Genomic DNA, 13,803 nt, shown 5'->3' with positions numbered 1-13,803 from the left:
AATGTTATGTATCCTCTTCCTGTATTTCAAGTTACCTCTTAATTTTGCTTAAATAGGAGTACATTTTTCATCCATCAAGGTGTATTTGTTTTATCAAGAGGTGTCAATTCATAAGCAGATTGGTGGCAACATTTATAGCAAGATGTGCTCATCTATCCTCAAGCTTTTCTGTACTAATACTTAGGAAACTTGCTATTTCTTCCTATTTTTCAACTAGCAGGCTGTGATGAACGCTGAATACTAACTTGGGCCCTCAACTTTCTAATCTGTTAAAGATTGAAGATTGGGATCTGATGATATTGAGGTGGCTTCCAGAATTAGAAATTTTTTTAACATTGAAACATCTAGAATCCTGTTAACATTGAGGTTGGTTACAAGTTCAAGAAGCCAGTTGGGAGAGGAATATTAAATTCGGGAAGATTAAAATATTTTCCTCAAAGCATGCAAATGACAAAGAAAAATAATCTAATGTCTTTCATTCATGAGCCAACAATAAAAATGCATAGTACTTTTTAGTATCTCCGTTAAATAGCATGGCCTTTTAAATACCTTTTTTTTTATGAAGGCAAAGAAAATACTATGTTAAAACATGTAGTACATTCACTTTTTAATGCTGGTAACGAATAACAATAAATTGATTTCATTTAGCATTTTATGGTTTAGAAGAAAATCTGAGTAGACTCAAAGCAAATCAACTGGACCCTACTGCCCAGCTTCACACTTTGTTAGCTACCTGGTTTGAAACAAGTCACTTAAATTTGACCTTCACTTTAATAAATTCTAAAGAAGGTTTGGCCAAGCATGATAGCTCATGCCTGTCATCCCAGCACTTTGGGTGGCTGAGGCAGGACGCTTGCTTAAGCCCAGGAGTTTCAGACCAACTTAGACAACATAGTGAGAATCCCACTCTACAAAACATTTAAAAACTAGCTGGGCATGGGGAAGCACACCTGTAATGCCAGCTACTTGGGAGGATGAGGCAGGAGGATCGCTTAAGCCTGGGAATTCAGAGCTGCAGTGAGGCATGATCGCATCACTGCACTCCATCCTGGGTGGCAGAACAAGACCCCGTCTCTCCAAAAAATACATAAATACATAAATAAATAAATAAATAAATAAATAAATAAACAAACAAACAAATGGTTGATAATGCATGATCTATTTATTTCCTAAGGTTGAGATTAGAATTATTTATTCATTGCAAAAGGTTTATTTAACACACTAATGTTCTAAACACAGAGAATGCTTAGATGAATTGTTGATGCCTTTGAGAAGTTTAAGACTTTGGTGGGTGAGATAGAGACATAAACAGCTACTAGAGCACAAATTAGTCGTGCCTACCCTACACTGAGTTACAGTGAAAGTGGAAACAGCCTTCCAGCCTTGATGTGAGAGGGATCGTGCAGGGAGGAAGCCTTCTAGGGCGGGAAATGTGTTCAGGGTTGGGAGGTAGGGGATATTAGGTCCTCATGTGACATCTTTTCTTCATAAGGGCCAGCAGGCAGCATGGGTTACACAGACTGAGTAGAATTTTGACACTAAACTGGGAACAAAAGTATAACACTTTTGGAAAAAAAATTCACTTTAAATAGTTACTCGTAGTGAATATTCCTAGTCCCCTCTGGATGACTTCTTTTCATAAAAATACCGGGTCCATATTTTTTTTCTCCATGTATTGTGCTATAAATATGAAGTGAAGAGTTTAATGGTCTATGTTTTCCTTGCTTGGTGAGGCTCGTATTCGTAGCCATTGTTTCTGCTGAAAGCATTATGAGCTCCAAAATTAGTGAATGGAAAGGAAGAAGACAATATGAGTCACTATGACATGCATTTAATTAAAATTATGATTTTGTTGCATGTTAATGAGTTGCTTTTCTTTTTTAAATTTCATTTGAATCCTAGGCACATTCAAAGCAATAATCAACCTCCACAGCCTCCGGTTCCACCGTTAGGTTATGTGTCCGGAGCCTTGATTTCTGATTTGGAAACGGATGTTCCAGATGATGATGCTGACGACGAAGAGGAAGCTGTGGAAATCCCCAGGCCCCTGAGAGCACTGGACCAGACTCCTGGATCCAGTATGGACAATCTAGACAGCTCTGTGACAGGTAATGGAACCCATTTAACAGGAATAACTGACCTACTGGTAACATTAAAATGCATCAAAAATCAACTACTTCCTTATTGTAAGATTTATTCCACTCCATCTATTTCTGTAACATTTTAAATATGTTAATTTTAAATACAAAATTCAAAAAGGATTTGGAAATGCTTTTGCTTTGCTGCAAAAATGATAAGAAAATGCATGAATTTTAAAAAGCTTTAAAGACATGAAAGAAAACTCAATTATATCTAGGGCTTTCAGGAGAAGTTCACTCTACTAGGTAACCAAGTCTATTACATTAAAAACCTTGACTTTTAGAACTGATCTTTTTTCTATATATCAGGAACAACATAAGACGTGAATGCAATCTTAAAATGCTTCTTGATATTTCACTCTGTGAAATCGTTCACTGATGGAAAGTAAGCAAGTCTCCTGAATAAGCCACTTTAAGGTTGCACAAGGTATTCTTTTTAGAGTGAAGAAAATGTGTAGTGAGATAAACCACATGTTTATGCATTTCACATTGCTGCATCTAGTAAATGCTTCCCTTCCAAGAAATGCAGTTATTTTTTCTGTTTATTTCTTTGGCTTCCTCTTGCCTTGTTCACCAAATGAAAGGGTTGCATTGGAACTCTTCTATGATGATCCCAGGACTGAGGTATAACCTATTTTCAGGGATTTAAATGTACCAAATTTTTTAAAGAAAACTTTAAATCCTAATATGGACACAGTGAATTTGGAGAAAACTAAAAATTCAGTCTTTCCATTCAAATAGATATACATTGTTGGACACACGAGAAAATGCCTCTTCCATGACTGTGTAGACAGAGCTACTACAAACTGAAGTCTGGTCTCTGCATTTCACTGGGTCTTCTCAGAAGACCGCTCCTATCTGTATTTACTGTGATGACATCTTTCATCCTAGGAGGTATTTTACCACAATCCCACTTAATCCATTTTTACGCCAACAGCTTCCAAACTTTCACAGATTTTACACAATGTGTTAAGAGTTCTGCAAACACTGATGGGAACTGGTTTATGACAGTGATAAAGCAGCATCAGTGCCTATGATTTTCCTCTGCATTCCTCCCTGAATTACACAATGTGTGATGCATGAGCCCATTTTTCAGTTTTTCTTCTTACCCAGCAGCTGGTCTGCTTGCCAGCCTAATTAAGATTTAAGAGCTGCAGATACACTGCTGTGATTTGAAATCCAGATCCAACCGAAGGTGACAGAGCACAAGTTAAAATCTTCAAATGCAGAAAGCTGACTTATTAGTGCACTATTATGTTAAGCCCCTTTGCCTGAATTTCCAGCATAATCTCCTTCAGGGTAAAATTCTGCATATTTTTGCATATTTCACTAATGATACTGAACTCTTTTCCATTAGGAATGCAGTAACAAATTGCAATAATGTTGAAAAAAGTCAGCTATAGTCTGTGTAGTTCTTTTATTAAATATTATAATGTCAACGATGATAAATATGTCTATAAGTCAGGAGAATGCCATTTTGCACTTTTACATGCTCACCTGTGACATGTTAGGCTGCCTGATGTGACTGCAGCTCAAGCAATCTGCATTTCTCCTGTAGCTAGTGTAATGTTCATTCCAAATGAAGCTTTTATTGCTAAGAAAAAAAGTCTGCTTTCCTTGAATTCACTGCTTAATTACTGCCATCTATAAAAACCTCAGGGTGTTTAGGTTTGTATTCCATGATGAGTTTATCCTGTGAATAATACATCTCTTTAGTAAAAGAAGTTGTGCTCTACACAAAAGTAGCCAAATACAAACTCACTCTTTTTTTTTTTCTTTCTCTTCCACAATAACTTTGTGGAGAAGGTGTGATCAAAGATTTAATTTGCTTTCTATGGTATGTGAGTGCTTATAAGTGTGTGTGTGTGAGAGAGTATGTGTTAGTTGCGTGAGTGTATTAGAATGCGGGTGTGGGTGCTTGTGTAGGGAGTGAGTACGTGTATAAATGTGTGAGAGTGTAGATAAGGTTGTAAGTGTGATATAGTGTGTGTGCATGCGTGCATGCAGACATATGAGAATAGCCCTGAGGTGGATGTATCTAGAGACTGAATATTAGAGAAATCAGCATGCCAATGAATGTTGTTCTAACATGCTTATGTTTTCCTCAGACACTTAAGGCTAGTTTAATGGCACTGAATGAGGTGGACAATAAAACAGGCATTATTTCTATGAGCTTTTTATGTTTTTAACATGGTAAGTGCCCATACAGTGGATGCGGATCTACCACCAGTTACTTTGGGTTCTAAATATATTTGTGGTGTGAATAAATTAGTCATTACCTCCCCCTGAAATGTTGTTAGTTATTTTCACTTTCATGAAACTAATGACCATTTTATTAAAGAGATCTAACAGTTACAGGAGGCAGCATGGGTTACACAGTCCCTGAAACTCTGAAGCCAATCAGAATATTAGTTCAATAACAACACTGGGATGGGCTAGTAAGCCTGTATGTAAAATTATGCAGGATTTTACTTGGATATATTGCACTTCACAGCTGCCACATTAGGGAATATATCAGCAGTTATCCAGGGACACAGCCCATTTTTTTTGTAAAGAAATAAGCACGTTAACTACAAAAGTTTTTATAACAACTAATTTGTGAGGGAGTTCTTAAATTTTGAAAGGATGTTCTGTGAGTGGAAAAGGCTAAAAAAAGAAGAAAATATCAGCAGTTCAGTATCCCATGATCTCAGTACTGGATAATATGTATTTGCAGGTCTGCTGTTAATATTTCTTTCTTTCTACAACCACCGTCTATTGAATGCCTATTACTTCTAATCACTTGGCTAAAAATTTAGATTCAGTAATAATAATAAGTTATACATATACAACCTTTACTAAGTGCAAGGCATCTTTCTTTCTTTTTTTCTTCCTTTTTTTTTCTTTTTTTTTTTTTTTTTTGACGGAGTCTCACTCTATCGCCAGGCTGCAGTGCAGTGGCGTGATCTCAGCTCACTGCAGCCTATGCCTCTCGTGTTCAAGCGATTCTCATGCCTCAGCCTCCCAAGTAGCTGGGACTGCAGGAGCCCGCCACCATGCCCAGCTAATTTTTGTATTTTTAGTAGAGATGGGGTTTCACCATGTTGACCAAGATGGTCTTGATCTCTTGACCTCGTGATCCATCTGCCTTGGCCTCCCAAAGTGCTGGGATTACAGGCGTGAGCCACTGCGGCCAGCCCATGCAAGGCATCTTTCTAAGCAGTAGCCTGTACTTTGTGTGGTCTCATGAGCTAAGAATGGTTTTTCACATTTTTGAAAGGGTTGTAGGTAAACAAGAAACTAACAAACAAACAAAAACTAAGAATGTATGACAGAGACAGCAAAGCCTGAAATATTTACTATCTGTCATTTTATGGAAAAAGTTTGCTGATCCCTATTATAAAGTTTTAATGTATATTAATTTATTTGATCCTCACAACCCTACTATTATTTTCACTTAATAGATTAAAAAGTTGAGTCACAGAGGGTTTTTTTTTTTTTTTTTTTTCTGAGACAGAGTCTCGCTCTGTCGCCCAGGCTGGAGTGCAGTGGCACAATCTCGGCTCACTGCAAGCTCCGCCTCCCGGGTTCATGCTATTCTCCTGCCTCAGCCTCTCCGAGTAGCTGGGACTACAGGCACCCGCCACCACGCCCGGCTAATTTTTTTGTATTTTTAGTAGAGACGGGGTTTCACCATGGTCTCGATCTCCTGACCTCGTGATCCGCCCGCCTCGGCCTCCCAAAGTGCTGGGATTACAAGCGTGAGCCACCGCGCCCGGCCTCACAGAGGGTTTTAAAGCCTTTTTCCAGGTTACCCACCTGATAAATGGAAGAAGAATGTTCAAAATCAGTCAGTCTTACTCTAAAGACAAATTATCATGATCCCTGCTCTGGAAACACACAACTTTCTTCTAATCTGTGGAATAGGTATATTTAAGAGGAAAATAATATGCTGGTTTGTTGCTTAATATGTGGAACTGAGTGTGTGTGTATATAAACACACATGAATAAATATGTATACAAGCACAACATATAATTTTCTCTCTAGAAACATTTAGTCCTTTTTTCTTATGCATTTAATCAAGATCAAGATATTAATTTTAGATGTGACTTTTGTGATGCATTTTTTTCACATTCAGTTCTATGTTTATTTATAGTGACCCATGCTAACAAAATTCAACTCTATCAGCACTTTTTGCAATGAACCTCATTTTAATAATTTTTATTGTAATCTATGCTCATAATGCACATCTATTTGATTGTAATAAAATACAACATATTTGTTTATTACAGCTCATTGCATTCACTTTGGGCTAGAAAGTAAACATAAAGTCTTGTTTCTGTCTTCAGGAATAAGCCTGTATTTTCTTCCTAAATGCCAAACCATGGGTAACGGGGATGGAGAGGGCTACAATACTTCTTTCTGTAACTTCCATGGTGGGAGTCAAGGGTAATTGTTTCCCGAATTTAATGACACCACCAGGAAAAAAGAAACAGAAGGCAGTAGGAGAGAGTGCAGGGGGAAAATGCCCTCAATGTGTAGCAACGATTCTAACTGCCTCAGTGATCACAAAAAGGAAGACTGAGATTGTGTGCTGTTCAGTGAGACAAGTAAAAAGTTTCCTTGACTGCTGGACCCCACAGGAGTATCACAGCTGAAGGGAATCGTGGCTCTATATTTTCTGTTACGTTTTTGGAGGTTTGTTCTGGAACTCCCACAACAGATGAGTACGGAGACAATGAAACCTGGCAGCCTCACCGTCTGACTCGACCACACAGCTTTTAGAGCCTCGGCCACTAAAATATTTGACCTGAAACTTTGCTTTTCTACAAAACATAAAGGAAAATTAGTATTAAGGAAAATTTCAGGGATGATGCTACAATAATCAAATTAATTTCTCAGACTACTTCAAGAGGTTTGATGTCTTTAAAGAACAATTAAATATATATTTCAAAATCGAAGAGATAAAAAGGGGAAGGGGGATATTACACGTGTAATATTTATCTAAGTGAAACAAGGTATCAAGCATCATATGTCCTAATGAAGATATTTTTAATTGCTTATTTTGCTTTCCATGTATATTACATATTCCCACATTCCTTTTCTTTCTTTCTTTCTTTTTCTGAGATGTTGTCTCGCTCTATCACCCAGGCTGGAGTGCAGTGGCACAATCTCTGTTCACTGCAACCTCCACCTCCCAGGTTCAAGAGATTCTCCTGCCTCAGCCTCCTGAGTAGCTGGGATTGCAGGCCCAGGCTACCACGCTGAGCTAATTTTTTTGTATTTTTAGTAGAGACGGGGTTTCACCATGTTGGCCAAGCTGTTCTCAAACTCGTGACCTCAGGTGATCTGCCCACTTTACCCTCCCAAAGTGCTGGGTTACAGACGATGACACATTCCTTTCTCTCTGAGGCACACAGGTGGAATCGTTGCATACTCAATATGTTTGAGTGAAAGAAGAAGTTCTGTAGATTTGACATGTTTTTCTACATGGAGGCAAAGGTCAATATTTGGATTAATTTGTCTAAAGACATTTGTAGCTACAGCTTTTACTTAATAGGTAGACAAATAACATTTAATAGGAAAAGCTCATAGATTAAATATTGGTTGAAAAAATGGAGAACGGCTAGTTTTTGTATCTCATAAAAATGGTAATGCAACAATTAGCAGGGTCATCTTATAAAGCACAGACTTTACTCTAGCTTAATCGATCTAAGGATAAGCGTTTATCAGCAAGGAAAGATTTAGCTAAAACGACATGTAAATGAATTGATGACTGATCATAAATTAATTTTAGTGCTGAAGATGTAATAGAGACACAGCAAGATGCCACTTTATCATGGTATTTTACTGCTCAGCAACATCTGAGCAACAACTTAATGTCCTATGTGCAGTACTACTTTAACAGCTTGAATAAATCTGAGATTTTCTTTTGGCCTTTCTGCAATTTAAATCAGGGAAATTTGGGAAGATTGAAAATGTAAACACAAATAAATTTGGCTACTTGACATAAATTCATTTTTCATTACATGTTTAAATATGTATTGATTATGTTTGGGGCTAAAACATGTCAAATTGGTATGGAGTGCTTATAATTTATAAGAAGCCTCTAGCCGAATTGGTTTTACCTGGTGTTCATTTTAATTTTCGTGTTTATACTTATGTTTATGAAAGAAAATCAGTTATCACAAAAGTGACTTACTTTTAAACTTGTGAATTAATTTTATTTTCATTCATTCATTATCTTTTCTTCTCTCTCTCTTTTTTTTTGGAGGGGGGGTAATTGTTTACCCAAATCTTCAGCTCATTGCTCATGTTTAAACCTCAACATTTTTCCTTCTTTTAGAAAGGCCACTAGAGGTAAAATCAGTAGATGTTCAATACATTTTAGCCATTTTACAGAAGGAATTTTAATATTTTATATACTATTTGATTCATGGAATGTGGCCAAATGTCTTTTAAAAATATTTACCATAAATATGCCCATTCCATACATCTTAACCAAACTATAGAGGAAGGGATGTCGAAGATCCCAGAGAGGCAGAGAGACGAAGGGAAGGAGAGAGAAAATTTCTTTCTATGTTCCCTGCCCTCCGTTTTGAAGGCAAACACAGCTACACTAACGTGAGACACATCCCTCTCTTCAAATTGGGTCATGAGATTTCCTGTTGCCCAATATGGCCAAGTATCTGTGGCCACATATCTTTAATTCTGAAGTCATTCTTACAAGGAGTACAAAAGAAAGAATAGCTGATGTTCTTTCTGTATTTACCAATACTCACTTGAAGCCCTGTCTTCCCTGTGACTGTCTCTTCCCAGAGGGAGACAAAAAGCAGCAGGGAAAACTTCATGAATAATTGGGAGTTTTAAGGACATACAAGGCGCACTAAAGGCTGGGAGAAAGGCAGAGCAAAGACACAAAGGCAGGAAGTAGTCCGTTTGTTTAGAGTTTCACACGTGTGTGTGTGGAAATGCTCAGATGAACTGTCAAGTTACCACAGGGAGATAAACAGTTATTTGAGGCAGAAAGTTAGGCTGATTCTCTGCTAGGAGGTCTCACAGGATATCATTTCTTTAGTGATGCTACTGTGGTATAGGATTTACTGATTTCACCTCTCAATAGCTACACCACAGTCAGTTTTATAGGTTCAGAGACTAAATGTGTCACTGTGCTAAATCCTCAGGCTGGAATTACACAGCAAGCAGACATAGACATGAAACCAAAGAAACTCAACTATTTTTAGGCTGGTTATAGTGTTATAGCTGTTAGTGGCAATATCTCTGTCTAAAGAAAGAAAGATGATGTTACATAAATGAGCAAGGAGGCACAGGCTGTAAGAGTGAATGAGGACTAATACACAGCAGGTATATTCGTCTGTTTTCGCACTACTATAAAGATATTACTGGAGACTGGGTAATTTATAAACAAAAGAGGTTTAACTGACTCACAGTTCCGCATGGCTGGAGAGGCCTCAGGAAACTTACAATCGTGGCAGAAGACAAAGGCGCATGTCTTACAAGGTAGCAGGAGAGAGAGAGAGCAGGGGAAATGCTAGAGACTTACCGAACAACCAGTTCTCATGAGAATTCCCTCACTACCATGAGAACAGCATGAGGGAAACCGCCCCCATGATCCAATCACCCCCCACAAAGTCCCCCCTTGACACATGGGGATTACAATTTGAGATGAAATTTGGGGGGTGGGATGCAGAGCCAAATCTTATCAGTAGGCTAGGCTAGATATGGAAGAGTTGCAAATACTTAATTAGAAGTTGGGATATGGCATTGGCTAGCTGGGTAAGGCTGTAAACAGAGGAACGCATGCATGTAAGTGCTGCACAAAGATAATGTAGAAAGCAATGAGGAAGATAGTAGAGACTAGAGGGAAATCAGGTAGGAGGAGTTTAGGAGTGAAACAAGATGAAGATTAAAGAGATGCTTATTTGGAAAGTAAGAGCAGGCATTTAGAAATACAGAAAACAGCACAGGGAAGGGACTGGGAGTGAGCTTTCAAATGTTTTTAAACTATCCTCAGTTGCAGAGTTTCATATTCCTTTGTGACCCCCTCACTGAATTTCTTTGATGTGTTTCTTATCTAGTATAGCATTATACTGCAAAGTCTACTGCATCATTTCTTCTTTCCTTTTGGATTGTTGGTCCTTGACTTGTGGTTATTAACCCAGAAATGATTCTCTCAGAAGACGCTCAGTTGCCGGTGTTATCTCGGCTTCCTTGCACTGGCCTGGGTCAGGGGAGTTTGAAAAGTAAAAAGTGTATCTCTGTGCTTTTGGCAACCAGAATCAAAACTCTATCGTTCTTTGCTACACTTAACACCCTTTTAACTTCTCAGATCATTCTACCAGTTCAGCTTCTGTTTTCTCTGCTTTGAAAGTGCGTGAATCCGTGTCATTGTATCATCTGGCCTCTTGACTAAAAGGAGAAATACTGCATCAGGGCAACACTCCTAACTGTTCTGTTGTTGCTTAAATATTAGAGAAAAAAAATTAAGCGGTCTATAGCATTTGACTTTCATCTCTTTTATGTAAATATGGATTTGGCTTATTTAGAAATCTTAAATTAGTTTCTTACAAATACTTTTTGCCCCTCTTCTATCAAATTTAGGATAAGCAATACTTGGTAGTTTTTTGTGTCATGAATTAATGGTATACCAACATAAATCTTGTAATATTAATTTTATTAAGTAGGAGATTATGTTCTCAGTCTGTTTTTGTCTAAGAAAACATATAAAATTGTAAATGACTTGCTAGAAAGTTAAGAAAAAATGTTTCTGAGTATCCTCACAACTTACAGCTCTTTAAATGTAAAATTAAAATTATTTTCCTCTATTCTCATGTTGCATTTTGCAGAAAAAAATCATATTAATGCTGATGATAATCCTTATAAGTGTTACTTTTTAATATAAATATTAGTACTAAAGAGAAAACTAGAGTTCTTAAATAACTTAAAAGGCAAAGTAAGCAAAAAGAGCATTTAAATTAATAGAACTTCTTTAAAATACATTTTTCTTATGTTCTAAGTTCATTTGCTTTGATATTGTTTATACATTTTTTGTTTGTGAACTTTTGTTATTTGTAATTAAGTTTATATTTTAAAATCTCGAAATAATTTTTGCCCTTTTATGGTATACAGTGTAGTTTCTATGCAGATTATCACTGGAGTCTGCATTAAATTCAAAATATATTCACACTATTTCTCCAACTGAGTCTTTGATACGTTTAAGTACACTAAGTTTGTTTTACTAAAAGTGTTCATTTCTGAATCATAGTAGCTTAAAATACACATCACAGCTCTCTTTTGGAAAATGATTGTGTAATAATTTAAACAATGTAAGAGTTGAACAGTACAGCACATGCTTTGCTTATGTGCTGCAAACAGATACAGGTTTTAAATGAGCTTCATTCTTCTGCACAAAAAATGTTTAAAATGTACATGATACTTGCATTTGGCTAAAGAGATCATGATGAAACTTCAAGGAAGAAGCGAGTACGGCCTCCTTGCTCATTAGTATACTGTGTACAAGCAGATGAGATTTTCAATATGTACAACTCACTAGACAACTACATTTGTTTTTAGGTTCAATGGTAAATGGATGGGGCTCTGCATCTGATGAGGATCGTAACTTTTCTAGTCATAGATCTAGTGTAGGTAGCTCCTCAGATGGCTCTATCTTTGCCAGCGGCAGTTTTGCACAAGCACTGGTGGCAGCAGCAGATAAAGCTGGTTTTAGGCTGGATGGAACCAGCCTTACGAGAACAGGTTGGTAGACTCCAAGTCAACACTCTTTGCATGAGAGAATCTTGTCCTTGGACACTGACCTCTTTCCTCCTGTTCTTTCTCCTTCGTGAGCCTGGCTGTAGGGCTTTCTTTAATATGCATGAATACAATTCGGATGCTCCATTACCCAAACTCTCTTCTGATGCTAGTTTTGCAGAGCCAAGAATAGACTCCTCCTCACCACTTTCTCTTATTTTCCTTTCTCTTCACGGCTTTGCTGATTAATTGGAATATGCTTCCTTTTTATATTCTGGCAAAGCAGCAACTAAGATTGCCATTAAATTTTCAATAACTCACACTTTACAAAATCCTCACACAATTAATAATGTACCCAGTGATTAAAATTACTCAGCTTTTATCTCCATTACTTTCCTTTGCCTCATCTCTTTCTGCAAATGCATTTTCTGGGAAGGTTTCCTTAGCATGGGGTGAATGGGTCTAAGGCTGTCGGTCTTACCAATTCAAATAGCTTATGGTCTTATTAATTGTTTGGCTAGTAAGATTTTAATACAATAATTTATTATTTGTCTTAAAGGATGCTAATTAAAGATACACCCACTGCATTTGCAAGTTGAATAAAATAATGACTACATGTGTATTTCTCTTTAGAGTAATTTAATTTTGATTTCTGAGAGTGACGAGTAATCATATAAAAGAACAACTGTATAATTTTTCAAGTGCTGCTCATTCCACAAAAAAAGAATGTGGGATTAATAATAGATCAGTAATTTGTAAACATTTGCAACAAAATAACTTAGGCATGATGCATGCTTTTATATTTGTATGTATAATTCTTAACTATACATATAAGAATATGCTAATATATGAATTAAACTGAATTAGCTTGCAAAACAAACTAATAAAACATTAAGTACATTTGCAAAATCTTAACCGTAATCAAATAGTAAAGAAAAAAGATTTTTACCCTTCACTAAACTCTCAGGTTATAAAAATGAGTCTTAGAAGTTTTCTTGGAATTATACCATCAATGTTTCTTTTGAGCATACATTAGCTATCTCTAAATGAAATAAAAAAGATCTAAGCATTGCAGAGGTTTATTTTTCAAATAGCATCCAAACTAAAATATGTTGTAATAGAACTGTTATTTGAATTGTCTTGCATTATAAGGCATAAGTCTGAAACTTTATGTTGCTTGAGTGCTTTTTGCAGCATTAGCTGTAAGCAGAGCAGTGAGAACGTGCAAGGAAACTAATATATTAGAAGGCACAAGGCATTTCCTGCATGTATGCTAATAGCTAATACAGCATTGAGTAATATCATGTCTCATCGACATAAGAAAATGTAACTACATATAATAATGTTGTATGAAATGAAAACATACACAGGAGAATAAATGCATGCACATAAACCAGGCCTCTGTTACTACAATAAACACAGTATTGAAATCATAAGTTGTTGAAAATGTATTAGCTAACCTTTTCCCAGAATAAATTTCCCTGTGTACCTACTCTAAACCACAAGAAAAGGACACAGCACATTTCATTTTTCAACGAGAATTTGGAGCCTGCTCAGATACAATAATATTAATCAGAAAATACCCATTGCACGCTGGATATACAAGGTGATTCTAACCTGCTATCCCCTACACAGATGCTATTGAGTTTCTGCCAAAACAGATAGAATTCATCGTGTATGTGCATAAGTGGTAAGGTCAATTTAATATATGTGTCTGAGCAGACCTTTCATGTAAAATTTCAGATGTAATTACTATATGACATTTTTCTGTGTTCAGAGAGATTTTGTAAGTTTCCAAAGATGAAATTTTATTAAACAAATACAACAGTATATACTTCATAAATAGCTTCTTTAATTTTAAGAACTAAAAACTGCATGAATTTGCATATATCTTTGAAAATATCACTAATATTG

At 36.6% G+C, this 13,803-nt stretch overlaps 1 protein-coding gene across 6 annotated transcripts in view; it reads left to right on the top strand.

Moving 5' to 3' along the window:
• Positions 1-13,803, top strand: part of ROBO2 (roundabout guidance receptor 2) — a 635,780-nt gene that overhangs the window by 606,649 nt on the left and 15,328 nt on the right. For all 6 annotated transcript variants that reach the window (XM_032150412.2, XM_032755092.2, XM_032755094.2 and 3 more), the window contains one exon: positions 1,903-2,108. In XM_032150412.2, coding sequence (XP_032006303.1) covers positions 1,903-2,108 — 206 coding nt within the window. The remainder of the gene's footprint in view (positions 1-1,902; positions 2,109-13,803) is intronic.

Source organism: Hylobates moloch, unplaced genomic scaffold (assembly GCF_009828535.3).
Source record: "Hylobates moloch isolate HMO894 unplaced genomic scaffold, HMol_V3 SCAFFOLD_4, whole genome shotgun sequence".
Classification (NCBI taxonomy): domain Eukaryota; kingdom Metazoa; phylum Chordata; class Mammalia; order Primates; family Hylobatidae; genus Hylobates; species Hylobates moloch.
The sequence above is the reverse complement of the archived record's forward strand: the minus strand, read 5'-3'. Positions and strand labels throughout refer to the sequence as shown.